Here is a 16,539-nt window from a genome sequence, read left to right as displayed (position 1 = left end):
TGTTAGGTAGGCAAAAAATATATTTTTTGGTGTGCTGCAGCATTTTAGTAATTAGTTTATGTGTGCCATGAGATGAGGAAGGTTGAAAATCGCAGACCTAGAGGTATAATTAACTGCATAATAGACATTACATTAACTACTAATTATACCTATTCTATCATATTTTTCCATCCTTCTTTAAACTCTGATAGCTCAAAAGTGACGCTAAATTGACTCATAACAACAGTGAAGATGAGAATAGGGAAGGGATATGATTAGTTGGTGGATATTCCAAATTTAAAAGGAATGAATAATGCTTCAATAAAACATTTACTTGAAAAAGTAAACACTGAGACTATTCAAAACATACAAAAGAGCTCTTAAGATTCAATAATGAGACTTAATGACCCAATTGAAAAGTGGGCTGAAGTTCTGAACAGACAGTTCACCCAAAAAGAAATACAGAAGGCAAGGCATGTGAAAAGATGCTCAACATCCATATGTCATTAGGGAATTGTAAATTAAAACAACGATTAAATAACTACTACATATCTGTTAGAATGGCTAAAATCCAAAACATCTATGGCACAAAGTGTTGGGGATGTGGGGCAGTAGGGAGTCATTAATTGCTGCTGGGAGTACAAAATATTAGTTGGTTTGGAATATAGTTTGGCAGTTTCTTATGAAGCTAAATAAACATAAACTTACCATATGATCCAGCAGTCACACTCCTAGATATTTACCCAAATAAGTTGAAAATTTATGTTCACATAAAAACCTGAACGCAAATGTTTATAGTACCTTTATTAATAATTCCCAGAATTGGAAGCAACCAATATGTTCTTCAGTAGGTGAACAGGTAAATTATGGTACATCCATACAATGGAATATTATGAAGCACTGATAAGAAATGAGCTATTGAGCCATGAAAAGACAGAGGAAACTTAAATGTGAAAGAAGCCAGTCTGAAAAGGGCTACATACTTACTGTATGAGCCAGCTCTGTAACATTCTGAAAAAGGCAAAGCTATAGAATCAAGTAAAAGGTGGTTGCCAGGAGTTCAGGCAGAGGGGGTAAGGGAAAAACAAGTGGAGTGCAGGGCATTTCTAGGACAGTGGAACTGTTTTGTATGGCACTGTAATGCATGTCATGTATTTATAAAAATCCATAGATATGTACACACAGATAATGAACCCTATCATAAACTATAGATCTTTGTTAATGTATCAATATTGGTCATCATTTGTAACAAATGTATCACACTAATACAAGATATTAATAGGGGAAACTGGATGGAGGAGGAAGAGGGTATATGGGAATTCTGTACTTTCTGGGTAATTTTTCTGTAAACCTAAAAAATTCCTTGAAAAAGTAAAGTATTAATTTTAAAGAGCCTTTTGACAGATGGAAGCCTGCTTATAAAAATCAGGTTGTCATATCTTTTTGAAATATAGACACTCAACTATAAAACTGTTAATTTTTTTTTTTTTTTGTACTTAAGAGTCAAAATAAAAATCACCGTGACCAATTTTAAAAACATGAGAAAAATAACTTTTCAAATGCCAGATTTGCCAGAGAAAATTCATGGGTAACCTGAGTATCAGTGGTGAGTGCCGAAGTCTTAGGAGGGAACTCCTGAGCCATTTTTGACAGGTTACATCCATTTTGGTCGTCAACATTCAGAGACAGAGCATTCCAGCTTGATGGACCCACCTAACCCCTGGATTTGTTCTTTACTTTCTATCACAACATACTTATTGCTCTAGGCTATGAAATTCTCATTTCCTTCAGGATATGTTCAGTGAATTTAAAAATAATTTCTGGGCCAAATAATAAATGTAGAAAGCACTGCCATGTGGGGAAGAAATGGAGAATTCTTTTGAAGACTAAAGAATCCTTTTATTTAAATATGTAATCCTTCCCCTACCCCAGTTTATTTTGTAGCAGCTTCATATTTCAACTTAACTAATGAAACTATTCTTCACACACTTATGTTTAAAGGCTGCATTAAAGATTTGTAAGAGAAATTAGCTTTAGAGTGTTCAGAATGCACTGCTGGTTTATTAACATCTGTGTTTTCTGCCTGAATTTTGTTTTATGTTTGATGTTAACGTTTTAAAACTGCATTTAAAAAGCAAAGGTTTTATTTATTTTTATTTTTCACAGTTTATCAGGTTTGTGTTGTGTAAAAAACATTGGCAAATAAACTGAACTACAATTTGATATCTCTATATTAATCAGCTTTTGTTGAACAGTACTGCACACTCACTTGAACTTGACACATTATTCTGGGTGATTTAAAATAATGTCATTTTGTGTTTGCTTGACTAACAAAAGCATAGTTTAGTAGCAACTGATCTAGTAGTCAAGTAAATGGCCAGAGAAAACGTTTGAAAATAAGGAATAAATATATATGTAGGAATGTATCTTTTGTGGTTTGTAGGTAATAATCTAGCATTTAATTAATTTTGCTCATTTAACAGACTTTAATCAACTAAATGAGATACTGTCTTAGTTAGCATCCTGGTTTTTTCCATTTTATTTTCATTTCATTATATTTGTTTATTTAGGTGGAATCATTGATGAACTAGAGTGGCTGTGATTTGTCCCAGATCATGGTGGTAGCATTTCTAGTCTAGTATCAATTACTACCTCTGTGTTTTACATAACCTTGTGATGAAACTACTGGTGTAGATTTCTTTAATATAACATCACATACTTAATCATTCAGTTGGGGATTGGCCTTCCAGGTTAATGATGTAGAAAATCAGTTTTATTATTAAACTTATTACTATATAAATATTTATTTGGGTAATTGTGGTAAAAATGTACACATGCCAGAACATGTGTTTATAATCCTGAAGGCATTCTTGGATTAGTAAGTAGAGTATTTTTATATTATACATGGTTAACTGTATATATTATTTAGTCATTTGTACTTACTGGCTGCTATTGAAAAGTTTAGAGTATTTTGGAATACATATATAAATCTCTGAATTAGAAATTTTGTGTTAATGATATTCAAATGCAGAGAAAGTTTAAATTCAATTCAAAGATTTATGATGGTTTCCATCACACACGGGATTATTTTTAAGTTTGATATTTGAAATCAAGTATAGCTTGCATTTCTACAGCATGGAATACCTCTGATTTCATGTTTTATGGCATTTGGATTGCATGTTAGACCTGTACTACTAAAATATTGAATGGTTTAAAGGTTGTTTGCTCTTTATAAACACACATGTACTAGTTTGACCTTACCTAACTTATAAACATTTTTTTTTTACTTCTCGAAGTTAAATGACGTTTAACACCAGAATTCTAGTTTTACTTTTGATAGTTCTGGTTGATTAAAAAAATTGGAAAAGTATACAACTAGCATTTTGACAGATGGAAAGCAGATCTAAATTGAGCGATGAAACAATTGGGAAATTCTTTTGTTCTGAATGATCCTTCTAAAAAAAATTTGCATAATTTTAACTTGGACATTAGTCTTCTTTTAAATTCATAATAGGCTTACACCTTGAAGACATTTGAATGTAGTTATTAGAATTTTAGTTACATTTTAGATCCCTTTTCTCATTTGTAAAGGTGTGAAGAGCACTGCAGCATAAACTGCTTCATTTTCCTTCATTAAACTTGTTTTGGTTCAGGGAGATTTAAAACACACACACACTTAAAACATACCATATTATTGTCTTAGTTTGGAATGATTTCATATGGAAGGTTATCAATACCCCATCAAATAATTAATCAGGAGATTTACTTTGCATGCAATTTGTATGTGCCCCTGTGATTTTTACTTAAAGCAAAAGTCAAGCTTTCCTACTAGTTTATACTTCTCTGAGAAAAAAGCTATTGCACTATGAATTTATATATTTAGTAACTAATAAAAAAAGCCTTGTATAAATTTTGCTCAAAAAGATGACCTGTATGGGTAGTAGTTGACTTAGTTTATTATTGTGTTTCATTTTATAGAGGACGACTGAGCCACGCCAGGCTGTATGCCATTGCTGCTGAAAAAAAGAATTATCTTCAAGAAGAGTCCACTTTTTCTCAAAGAAGAAATGCCAATCAATTTGATTGGGCTCTAATGAGACTAGATAATTCTGTCCGAAGAACTGGCCGCATCCCAAAGACACTTCTACAAAAAGTCTTTGATAACACCTGTCACTCAGGTATTTCAAACTCTTCTGTTCAGAAAGTTGAACTTTTACTAAGTACTTGTTTGTGGGCAAGCTCTTTGATAATTTTAATTTTGTTATTTCTAATGATCATGATTTTATGTTATGATTATCTGTCTTTTCAACTCATTAGGGCTAAGTTTTAAGTAAAACATTTTGTCTCAGGTGTTTATTTCAAAATCAAAAATTGCCTTTTTGCTTTTCACAGTTTATAAAAGAGTCGCTTTTAGTGGTAAATTTTCTAGGAAGATACTAGTTTTTCTTATTTTCCATTGTATAATGTCAGCTTTGCCTAAAATGATCACACATGACAGATTTCCAGAGACACTGGTAAGCATTTCTCTTTTAGTATTTCCCTTTTACTTTCCCTTAGCTATTAAAATTTATTTGAGCCACTTATGTACCTTTGGTGATTTGATGGATGTTTGTAAGCCCTTTCTTTATTCCCCCACCCCCTCACACACAAAAAAAGCCCACATGCAAACACACATAATTTTGTATGTAGTTTCAGAGCATACCTCAGCTTCTTAAAGCCCATCCATGGATTTCAGTCACATTAAGAAGCTATAGAGTCTAATGAAGAGGGATATCAGAGAAGTGTCAGTTATAATTAATGTGCATTTAAATTATATTTTTCATTTTCTCTTTGATTTATTCAGAGTTGTACAGCCGTCACCACAATCAATATCAGAACATTTCTTTCACCCTAAAAAGAAATCTCTGTATCCCCATCAGCCCCCAAACTTCCAATTTCTTCCAGCCCTAGGCAACCACTAGTGTACTTTCTATGTGTATAGATAATCATACAGTTAGTGGTTTATTTTTGTTTTTGTTTAAAGTTAACTTTCAGGGACATTCTGATAAAGGACAGGAAGTTTATATTATTTTGTAACTGTTTATAAACCTAAAATTGATACCCATGGGTTTTAATTGTACTGCTTTGTGTTATTTCATAAGGTACTGAGAAACTTAGCCTTTGACTTGCAATAAGCATTGCTTATAAATTAGGTTCTTTGTATTGTTGTATTCTATAGTCTTGCAAATAACATCGATTCATAACCTTAGCTGCCTTAAGAAAGCAGACTTGTTTTTAAAAACTTAGAACTTTTGGTAACATTGTAAATTATATTTGTGGATTAGGATAGGGTTTTTCCAGTTTATTGGCAGTCTCAATATTATCTTTAGGGAGGCAAGAGAGTTTTGAATACTTACAGATTTCAGTTTAAAATTTGATATTTATATAATATTGGTACTATGTTAAATGTTGCCCATTAATCTTTTTTCATAGGTTGCCCAGGTGGTAATCATGCCTTGCTTCTGCTGCGCAGCTGTGGTTCTCTCTTGCCTGAATTAAAGCTCTCAGAGAGGACAGAGTTGGTTCATAGGATATGGGACAAACTTCAGAAATTGGGTATGATTTTTGAGTATGTGATGTGTATAAAAGGTGCAGATATTTTTTTCCTTTAGTTAAAAAGAATTTCTTTACATAAATGCTGTAATTTAATTTTATGGAAGGGCTACTTGGTTCATAAATTTTGTAATATGATATATTTGGTGAGTTATAGTGACATCTAGGGGCATTAAGAATAAAATAATTTTTCATAACAAGTATTACGTTTATGGTAGGGAAAAAAGCAAAAGAACAAACTAAAAAGGCCTTTGGTCTCAAAGTTACAAATGCACATACCATTTGACTAAACAATTCCATTTGTTAGATTTAGATGCAGATATACTCACAGAAGGAAATTCTTCATTGTAGCTTGTTTATAAGAATAAGAAATTAGAACCAATTTTAATGTCCTTCAGTAGGGGATTGGTTAAATAAATTATGGAGTGTTCATCAAATGGAATACTGTACAGTTGTAAACAAGCTACAATGAAGAATATCCTTCTGTAAATGTGAGTATATCTGCATATAAATTGTAACAAATGGAACTGCTTAGTCAAATGGTATGTGCGTTTATAACTTTGACTGACCAAAGGCCCTTTTAGTTTGTTCTTTTGCTTTTATATATTAATATGAGGTGCTCTCAAAAATATAATTAAAAATTAAGGTGCAGAACAATGTGTATACTATGCTACCATTTTGAAGAAAAATGTTTATATGTTTATGTGCAGTACTAATATCTGAGTAGGTAGTTACTTGTAACTGTACAGTAATTCAGTCATTACTGTCTTACATGTTTAGCTTGCTCTGTTTATTCTGAGAGGCTTTCTAACAGGTGGGTCTAAGTTTGGGGTGAAATACTGAAGCGATCAGATTTTTTTGTTTTTTAAATTTAAGTACACATGTTTTAGTTGTGATAAAGAATATGATTTTAAGTGCTTTTCTAACAATTTGATTTAAATTTCATTTGTAGGTACTGTGTATGATGTAAGTCACTATAATGCTTTACTTAAAGTCTACCTTCAAAATGAACATACATTTTCACCAACTGACTTCTTAGCAAAAATGGAGGAAAAAAACATTCAACCAAATCGAGTAGGTAGTTACTACTGTAAATGTTTGTTGGTCACATCTCTTTTTTTTTTTTTTTTACACCCAGAAATATTATTGAAAAAATATTAACTGGTCCATTTCATTGACAGGTGACATACCAAAGGTTGATTGCTGCTTATTGTAATGTGGGAGATATTGAAGGTGCCAGGTATGGAACTCTATAAACATATGTATAAGGAAACAAATGTATAAGCCTTATAAACCTAGAATATATTCACTCTCTCTTTTTTTTGGTTTCTTCTTAGTAAGGGGAATTATGTCAGAAGTATTCTAATCTAGCATATTTGGTAATATGACTTATATACAGTATAAAATTATGTAAGAGGTAAAAGATAAATAAAAATTGCTATTTTAATTAAAAATTTGATTTATCAAAGCAGAGGTTTAAGATAGTTGAGTTACAAAGCTGGCTTTACTTTATTTAAATTATCATTTCCTTAAGGAAATGTTCTCAGCCATTTAAACTATTAATTTATAAAACAATATTTATCTCACTGATTCATATAAAATCAGTTGTCACATTTCTCTGCTTATGTAAAATTTATTACTACCTTTGGATAGAGGGTTTAGGAAATAAGGGAGAAGTTGAAATGTATAATCTCATTTTTAACTCAAGTGAATTGTATTAAACTTTATGCTTTTTGAAGGTTAATTAGTAGTATAGAAGAAACAATCTGATTTTTAAAAATTACTATTTTTAACAAGAGTACTTCAAGACTATTGATATAATTTCAAGGAATGGGGTTTTGTGTGTACATGTTATAGAAAGTGTTTTTGATATATAATTCCAAGGAGTATTTTCATTTCATTTTTTATTGCAGCAAGATTCTTGGATTTATGAAAACTAAGGATCTTCCAGTCACAGAGGCAGTATTCAGTGCCCTTGTTACAGGGCACGCAAGAGCTGGGTATGTTCAATCTAAGGTTTTGTTTTCAAGCAAGGTTTAAATTATAGAAAAATATTGTAGAAAATTCTTAAACCATGTTTATCTACCCCCTCAAAAAAAAGCTTGTGAGGTACAACCTGCATATTTTAAAAATACCTTATTATATTTATCAGTTTCATAAAACTTTTACTTGAAAATGTTCAGTTTTAAAAATTGAGCCTGATCGTAACTGACTTTGGCCCGGCCGTGCATGGCTCAGTGGTTGAGCATTAACCTAGGATCCAGGAGATCGTGGTTCGATTCCCTGTCAGGGCACATGCCTGGGTTGTGAACTTGATCCTCAATCGGGGGCGTGCAAGAGGCAGCCGATCACTGATGACACTCTCATCATTGATGTTTCTAGCTCTCTCTCTCTCCCTCTCCCTTCCTCTCTCTGAAATCAGTAAAGACATATAAAAAAATAGTAACTGACTTCATAAAGTTTAACTGATCTGCTAGTGCCCTGAAAAATATTTTTTTATTTGAAGAATAATTTACTAAAAAGGTAAATTTGAGTTATTAGCATACTTAGTGAAAGAATGCACACTATTTAATGTCTATGTAATTATTATACAATTTGGTTTCTCTTTTGGAAAAGTTACCTGTAAAATTTTGAGATGTTTATGATCTTTATTATTTTGGAAACCTATAACCAGTTTAATATATATTTCCCTTTTCTGATGTTACCATGTTTCTAAATGGTACTTAAGTATTTTTAATTTTAATAAGCATAGGTAATACATTTGAGATGGAATGATAATATTACACTTGGTAGTATTATAGTAACCTCTTTCACTTTCTTTGAATTTACTTACAGAGATATGGAGAATGCAGAGAATATTCTCACAGTGATGAAAGAGGCAGGAATTGAGCCTGGTCCAGACACGTATCTAGCCTTATTGAATGCGTATGCTGAGAAGGGTGACATTGACCATGTGAAGCAGGTATGACTTATATTGTGTAAATAAACATACTTTAAAATCATTTGTATAAACTTATGTTTTGCACGAAGCAGAAGAATATAGTTTATCTCTGCTTTTAAAAATATCTCTGTAGACAATGGTATTGATAAGAAAATTGCTGTAGTTTGGTATGTCGTTGTTAATGTAAATGTAACAGTGTTGAAACAGAATATTTCTGTTTTATAAAAGAAGTTCAAAATTTTTAGAAGATACATGTTCCTAATTTTTAAAAAATTTTTGTATTTTAATATATTTAGGTTTAATTTAAAAATACTGGTTTCTAACTTGTTCTAATTTCTGGAACTGTCTAGACTCTGGAGAAGGTGGAGAAGTCTGATCTTTACCTTATGGACCGTGATTTATTGCAAATTATATTTAGCTTCAGTAAAGCTGGTTATCCTCAATATGTCTCAGAAATTTTGGACAAAATTGCATATGAAAGAAGGTTTATTCCAGGTAGTTTAAAAATTTTTACTTCCATGATTTTTCTAATAATCTGTTTTTACATGATGAAAAAGGCATTCTCTAACAATAGGGGGTTGTGGTAGATGAACATAGGACTCAAAGTCTGCTTAATAAACTAAAAAACTTGAGTTAATGAATAAATACATGGGAATGTTCTGTTGGGAAAGTGTTTCATTATTATTTAGGATATTATATCCTTTTGGTGTTTGTATTTCATAAGTTTGTCTTTCATATTGGTTGAAGTGTAAAGTATTATTTAGTTTAGTAACAAAAGACATCTGTTTTCTTTCCAGATGCAATGAACCTTATTTTGCTTTTAGTCACTGAAAAATTGGAAGATACAGCATTGCAAGTTTTATTAGCATGTCCTATAACAAAGGAAGATGGTCTGAGTGACTTTGGCAGTTTCTTTTTACGGCACTGTGTGACAATGAATACGGTATTCTGTCCATTTTTACATTGTAGACAGTGTAATAGGTAATGAAATAAGATTTTTAAAAAGTGTAAGAACCTATTATGGGATTAGACCGCTTATAAATACTATGAAAACTTTGTTTTTGTGTTGTAAGGTGATTGAGTAAAAAGAGGATGAGAGGTTCAGATTTTTCAACCCAAAAGTGTTAGAATATTTGCTAAAGATCAAAGGGTAGGACATTTGTAGATCCAGCTGATGTGTCCTTTTTTTCCCCTCTAGCCTACAGAGAAGCTCAAAGACTACTGTAAGAAGTTAAAGGAAGCCAAGCTACATACATCTCCTTTGCAGTTCACACTCCAGTGTGCTTTACTAGCCAATAAAACCGGTACTATATTCTTATAATTAGAACCAACATAAATAAGTTTTTCCGAGGTAGCTTTGTAATATTACATGGTATCTCTTTCAGATTTGGCAAAAGCTCTAATGAAGGCTCTGAAGGAAGAAGGTTTTCCTATCAGAACTCATTATTTCTGGCCATTGCTAGTTGGACATCAGAAGGAGAAAAATATTCAAGGTTAGATTTTGCCTTTTACAGATTTATAATGGTTCAGAGATCTGGTGTAACAGTTTCTACATACATCTAATTGAATTCTTTGGGAAAGTGTACTTATTTCTGATCTAGTATCAGATCTTCTGAGAAAATTGAGCTGATTTAAATCATAGCAAAATATTACGTCAGCATTTAAAAAAACAAATGTAATGAAGCTCTTTCATCTTAATTTTACTTCTTAATTCGTCTCTGATCTTAAAATTCAGACTTGTGAGTATAGTTTTAAATAGTTCATTATTTTTATGTTTTTCTAAAATGCTTTATTTCTTGATTTTACGTACAGCATTTGAAATTAGTTTGCCTAGCCTTATTAAAGATAAAGTTATGTATAATCAGGCCATTTTCTTTGTGGACTCATCTGTTTCTCCTTAACTGAGCTGAGTTATAATAATAGGAAAGACAGAAAAACTTTTATTGCAAAATGAGTGCTTATGACCTGACAGCCTGCTGATTGAAGGACAGAAATGTTCAGTCTTTCAGGTTCTTAAGTACGTTTAAGTATTTAGCATACTTTTTTCTTGCACACATGGGATGTCTATAGGATATGAATAAGAATTGAACAAATATTAAATTTTAGAGTACAGTATCTAATTCTTTGGTTTGCATTATTGGTAATTCAGAAAGAGTAGTATCATAAAAAGATGCTTTTAACAGAAGTACTTTCCCCTTGGGGAAACAAAAAATGGTCTTTTTTCATTTTATCTCGAAGTATAATGTGCTTTAGAATGAGATGCAGAGTTGTTAGTATGACATTGGGTGACAAACAAAATGCACAAACAACAAAAAAGTGCTTTTAGCAGACTTTCATATTGCAATTTTATTTTAAATATATAGCTGTTTTCTGGCTTAAAGGAAATAGTGAAACAAGTATTCCCTAATTGTTTCTGGCTATAAAAGTCTCTAAATCCTTTTTAGAAAAATCTTTGGAAAACAATATGCTGGTTGATTAACTCTTTGCATATCCTTCAATTCTGAATGCTGAAGAAGTAACCTTTAAACCCATAGTTTTGAACCACAGAAAGTTCACATCATTCCATGAAAATATTTGGGCTTATTAGTATTGTCCACCTTTACACAGGTAGGAAAATACTTTTGGGACCCCTGTTTATATGTTTGTTTCTTCATCAGGTAAATTTGCTTTCCTCTACCTTAGCACTGTATCTACACTTGAATTGGTTATCACATTTTCACTACTTGGTACACACAAAAGAATTCAGGTAATTTTTTTCTATAGCCATAGCTCAAACTAGTAGAAAAGTGGGCTTTATCTTGAATCTGTCTTTTCTTCGAATCTAGAATGTAGATTTATGAGGTGCCTTGTTGAAAGCTCACATTATATTGATGAAGGAACTGAGAACCTCAGAGATATTCATTCAGTGAGTGACCTTAAGCTCCACGTCTAGATGTCAGTAGTGCTGGGATTACATGTGAGAATTTCTGTCCTGTTTTAAATATTCTTTTTTAATACCATAATACCTTCATACTAGATGTTAAAAAGAATTAAGCTGAATTTTATGGACATTTTTAGCTATTGGTTAAAAATTAGGTACTGATCTTTGCATTAGGGACATTTAAAAAAGTGTTACCAAGTTTTTTAATCAATGAAAGTTTTAAAAAAAATTAATTTATCTTCCAGTTACAGTTGACATGCAATATTATATTAGTCTCAGATGTACAACGTAATGTTTAGATGTTTATATATCTTACAAAGTGACCACTTCAGCAAGTCTAGTACCCATCTGACAGCATACGTAGTTATTACGGTAACATTGAGTGTATTCCCTATGCTGTATTTTACATCCCTGTGACTAATTTTGTGTAACTGGCAATTTGTACTTCTTAATCCCTTGCACCTTTTTCACCCAGTCCCCAACCTCTTCCCAGAATCAATGAAGGTTTATCTGGAAAAATAGAAGTGAGAAAGGTAACTCAAGAGTGCAAGATATCGTCAATTGTTTTACCGTTTTAAAAACTAGTTTCTCCTTTGCAGGAGGTCCAGAAATATAGTAAAGTAATATATTCTACAATCTTCCTTCATGTAACAGGGAAATGGCTACATTCATTCTATAGTTTCTTTAGTGTCAGGTAAGCAAGTAACATTTTTATTAGTGCAGTGAACTTGTTCTTTGTCTGGGGAAAGTTGCCTGTGGACTGGTAGAAATAACAGGAGAAAATTTCGGCTGTAGTGGTGGAAGATGTAGAGGAGCGTTTGTGTGGATAAATCAAGCCCTTCAGGATATCAAAGAAAGGTGTTTAGGGGTTAGATCAATGTGCACCGAGACTTTTCAACAATAGGATGATCACATTTTTATTGAATTCTAGAATATTTCTGGCTGTGAATTTAACCATAACCAACCACTAAGAAAGACTCTTATAATGACTTCCTTATGGCTTATCTTACTAGTATATTTCTTTGTGGAACAAATAGATAAGTCACCACTTACAATTTTAGCAAGTTGGCCTGAATGAAAGGAAATAAGCCAGAATGACTAAGGATCTACATCTCTTGGTATATTTAGAAAATATAAAAATAAGAATATAGGAAGGGTAAAAGATAAGGAAGGGCCGATACAAAACCCTAAATGCCACTTGAGTGAAGTGTTTGAATAGAGAGTACTTTTCAAAGTAAGAGATTGGCTCCTAATAAAGTGAGTGCTCTGGTTAGAGTCTAAAATCATATAAATGGTCATAGTTGGTAAAAGTTGGTCAGATAAACCATTACCTTTCCCAAAAGTTTGAACTATTTTAATTCTTATAAAACTTTTTGAATGGAGCCTTTCCTCTTGATTCATAAACTTTCTTATGTCTATATATGAGATATTTTTATTAGATTGTTTATTTAGTCTTAGTTTAGATTATCTGAGTTCACAAGAGATTTGGGATCCATCTTATATGATTATTTCATCTTCTTTAAAGAAGAAATATGAATTGTATTCTTTAGGAGGATGTATGTAGGTATGTCAATCAACCACTTTTTTTCTCCTTATTGATGTTTCTCTCTTCCCATCTGACTATATTATTACTTTTTCAAATCCTCATCTGAGGACATGCTTTTATTGATTTTAGAGAGAGAGAAACATTGATATGAGAGTGAAACATTGATCAGTTGAATGTGCCCCAACTGGGGATCATACCTGCAACCTTAGTATGTGCCCTCACCCAGAATCGAACCCTACGTTTTCGCATATCGGACAGTGCTCCAACCAACTGAGCCACACCAGCCAGTGCTTAGCTAAATTATTGAAGTGAATATTTTTGGTATGCTCCCTGAGAATGCTGAGGGAGTGACTGAACTTATCTGAGGGAAGGTATGAACCCAGATCTTAAACCTGCTTTAGTTTCAGTTAGAAAAATACGTACAAGTTTTAAATGCTAGTAACTAACGCAGGTCATCTAAGCAGAATGTACTCCTCCCCTGGATAAACATTACTGGAAAAATGAAGAATTAAGAGAATAAAAAGTATTTGAGGCATGGATGATTGGGTGAAGTGTTTTGTACAAGAATAAGAATTAATCAGTTTCTTGGCCATTTTCAAACATTAGAAGATCAAATATATAGTTACCTTATGCTACATTTATTCTACATATTATCTAAGGGAATCTTAAAAATTGTTAAGAGTATTTTAAGATAGGTAAAAATTAAATCATTATTGTAACTATTAACATTTATTTAATATTTTTAGGGTTTCACACATTTTTTTCCTTTAATTTTTATGACTGCCCTGTGAGGTAAGTAGGGAGCTCTATTATCATTTCTATATTACAGAATTTCACTTGTCTTATTTTCCAGTTCTTTTGCTTTTCTCCTCTCTTTTTTATTTTTTTTATTTTTATTTTTAAATGCATCTTTATTGATTTCAGAGAGAGGAAAGGAGAGGGAGAGAGAGAGATAGAAACATCAATGATGAGAGAGTCACTGATCGGCCGCCTCCTGCACGTCCCTGACTGGGGATCAAGCCTGCAACCCAGGCATGTGCCCTGACTGGGAATCGAACCCCGATCACCTGGATCCTAGGTCAGCGCTTAGCCGCCGAGCCACGCCCAGCGGGCCTGCTCTCTTTTTTAGACAGACAAAATGCTGAGCACTCTTCATTATGATTCAGAAAGTAAATTAACTAAACTTTCTGATTTTTTTTGTTAATTTATTACAAATTCTTCATCTCTGTGCTTTTAAATTTTATCTTACAGGTATAATTGAAGTCCTGAAAGGAATGCATGAAATGGGAGTAAATCCTGATCAGGAGACATACATAAATTATGTGTTTCCATCCTTTGATAGCATAAAGTCAGTTCGTGCTATTTTGCAGGTGACTACAAATATGGTTCTAATTTCATAACTGAAGAAAATATCTTTCCTTCCACATGTTTTGTGTAACCAAAAAGAAAAGAAAAAGTCATTAAGCTTAGCACTAAAAATGGTCATGTTTGTATACAGTTTTCTAAAGTTTTGTAAAAATACTGGTTAGCATAACATCTATAGTGGTTAAACTTAAAATAACTTAAAGAAAGTAAAGCAGCATTTTTGTGTGTTGAAAGACAATATGCCAATATCAGAAAATATTTAAATAAAACAATATTTTCTCCTTAATCCCACTCTACATGCAGCTATAATTTTCATTTTTTGAATATTGCGTTTCACTTCTATATGACTTTTCATAATACTCTCAGTATACTTACTGTTCTGTTTTTTTTAAAATAATTTTTTGTTTGACTCCAAAGCATTTTCCTACCCAATACTACGCCCTGTCCCCATGAGAATAGGGAAAGCCTTAATAAGAGAGCATATGAAGAAATTGACTTGGATCAGCAAGGGTTGCACTTTCCATTTTCTCCATGTTCAAAACAAAGTGCTATCTATAATTAGGAACAACATGGCAGAGCACCAAATACTTTAATAAGGAATATTTTGTTCAAAATATCTGTTCCCTGGGTGGTTATTCACATAATGCCTTGACTTTTCTAATATTAGAGCATTCTTTTCTTTCTTTGAAATAATTATATAATTACAACCCTCTGAAACGGGGGTTTATGTCTTGATTGTCTTTACCTCTCTTTTCTGAGTATTAGCAGGGTATTTTGAGCCTGTGCTGTACATATTTTATTGTTAAAAAAATACATTAAAAAGGTAATTTCCCACATATTATTTCTCTAAATCTTTTTTTCACTTGGCACCTTTCCATTCGTGTTTGTAACTCCACCAATTATTGTTTATGCTTGCATGTTGTTTTATTGTATGGATATGCCATAAGTTATTTATTTATTTAAAATATGTTTTTGTTGATTTCAGAGGGAGAGGGAGAGAGAAACATCAATGATGAGAGAGTCATTGATCAGCTACCTCCTGCATGCCCCCTACTGGGGATTGAGCTCACAACCCGGGCATGTGCCCTGACTAGTAATAGAACGGTGACCTCCAGGTTCATGGGTGGCCACTGAACCACTGAGCAACACCAGCCAGGCCCATCATTTATTTTTATTTATTGCTTATGTTTGGGTGGTTTTTGATATTGTGCTATGATATAGTGACTCAGTAAGTATATTTGAGCTAATTTTTGGCTCATGTACCTAAATTATTAAACAAAGGATGATGTTGGGGAAAGTGATAAATCATTTGGAGATAAATTAAATTTGATTTTTACCTCATGGTATGCTCCAAATGTCAGTTTAGATTAGTGAATTCAATTTTTATTTTCTTTTAAATTAGAGGATTGTTCTAGTGAAGGCACTCTAAGGGTAACGAATTATCTGAATTTGAAGATAAGCATTTAGTTTGGAATGTTGTAACTCTTGCTGAAGTTCAGTTATTCAGTTTACGTATTGTTCTAGAAAATGAAGGATTATCAGAATATGATGATAAAAAGAAATGGGAAAACAGGAAATTGTAATAGCATATCAAAATGTATTTAGCACCCGGCTGGGCGTGGCTCAGCGGTTGAGCGTCGACCTAGGATCCAGGCAATTGGGGTTCGATTCCCGGTCAGGGCACATGCCCCGGTTGCGGGCTCGATCCCCAGTCAGGGGCGTGCAGGAGGCAGCTGATCAATGACTCTCTCATCATTGATGTTTCTATCTCTCTCTCCCTCTCCTTTCCTCTCTCTGAAATCAATAAAGATATATTAAAAAAATATATATATGTTTTTAGCTGAGACATAATATTGACATGTGCTTTATCCTTAGGAAAATGGATGTCCACTTGAAAGTAATACATTTTCTCAAGCTGAATTGAAAAGTGAAGCAGTAAATGGGAACTTAGACTATGTTTTATCATATTGTAAGTATGCAACATTAACAGTAAACTTGACAGGTGTTGATTTCAGTCACTAATGAGAGTATAGAGGGTAGTTCCTGCCCTCAGTGCCCACCTCAGTGTACTTCAAGGTAATTTCCTTGAAAACAAGGACGTTTTTATGTTTTGTTTAAGTCATACTGATAAGACAGTTTATGATTTGATCTTGTGGATAATTTGCATGTAATTTTAAAGTTAAAAGGACCTTGGAG

At 32.6% G+C, this 16,539-nt stretch overlaps 1 protein-coding gene across 1 annotated transcript in view; it reads left to right on the top strand.

Annotated features, from left to right (window-relative positions):
• LRPPRC (leucine rich pentatricopeptide repeat containing) overlaps positions 1-16,539 on the top strand; it is an 87,839-nt gene that overhangs the window by 6,982 nt on the left and 64,318 nt on the right. Inside the window, exons 2-13 of the mRNA XM_087823526.1 lie at positions 3,958-4,157; positions 5,452-5,574; positions 6,524-6,645; positions 6,753-6,811; positions 7,485-7,571; positions 8,407-8,533; positions 8,863-9,007; positions 9,310-9,455; positions 9,711-9,816; positions 9,898-10,005; positions 14,230-14,348; positions 16,219-16,312. Of these exons, the coding sequence (XP_087679652.1) occupies positions 3,958-4,157; positions 5,452-5,574; positions 6,524-6,645; positions 6,753-6,811; positions 7,485-7,571; positions 8,407-8,533; positions 8,863-9,007; positions 9,310-9,455; positions 9,711-9,816; positions 9,898-10,005; positions 14,230-14,348; positions 16,219-16,312 (1,436 nt within the window). The remainder of the gene's footprint in view (positions 1-3,957; positions 4,158-5,451; positions 5,575-6,523; positions 6,646-6,752; positions 6,812-7,484; positions 7,572-8,406; positions 8,534-8,862; positions 9,008-9,309; positions 9,456-9,710; positions 9,817-9,897; positions 10,006-14,229; positions 14,349-16,218; positions 16,313-16,539) is intronic.

Source organism: Miniopterus natalensis, chromosome 13 (assembly GCF_054644295.1).
Source record: "Miniopterus natalensis isolate mMinNat1 chromosome 13, mMinNat1.hap1, whole genome shotgun sequence".
NCBI classification, from domain to species: Eukaryota; Metazoa; Chordata; class Mammalia; order Chiroptera; family Miniopteridae; genus Miniopterus; species Miniopterus natalensis.
The sequence above is the reverse complement of the archived record's forward strand: the minus strand, read 5'-3'. Positions and strand labels throughout refer to the sequence as shown.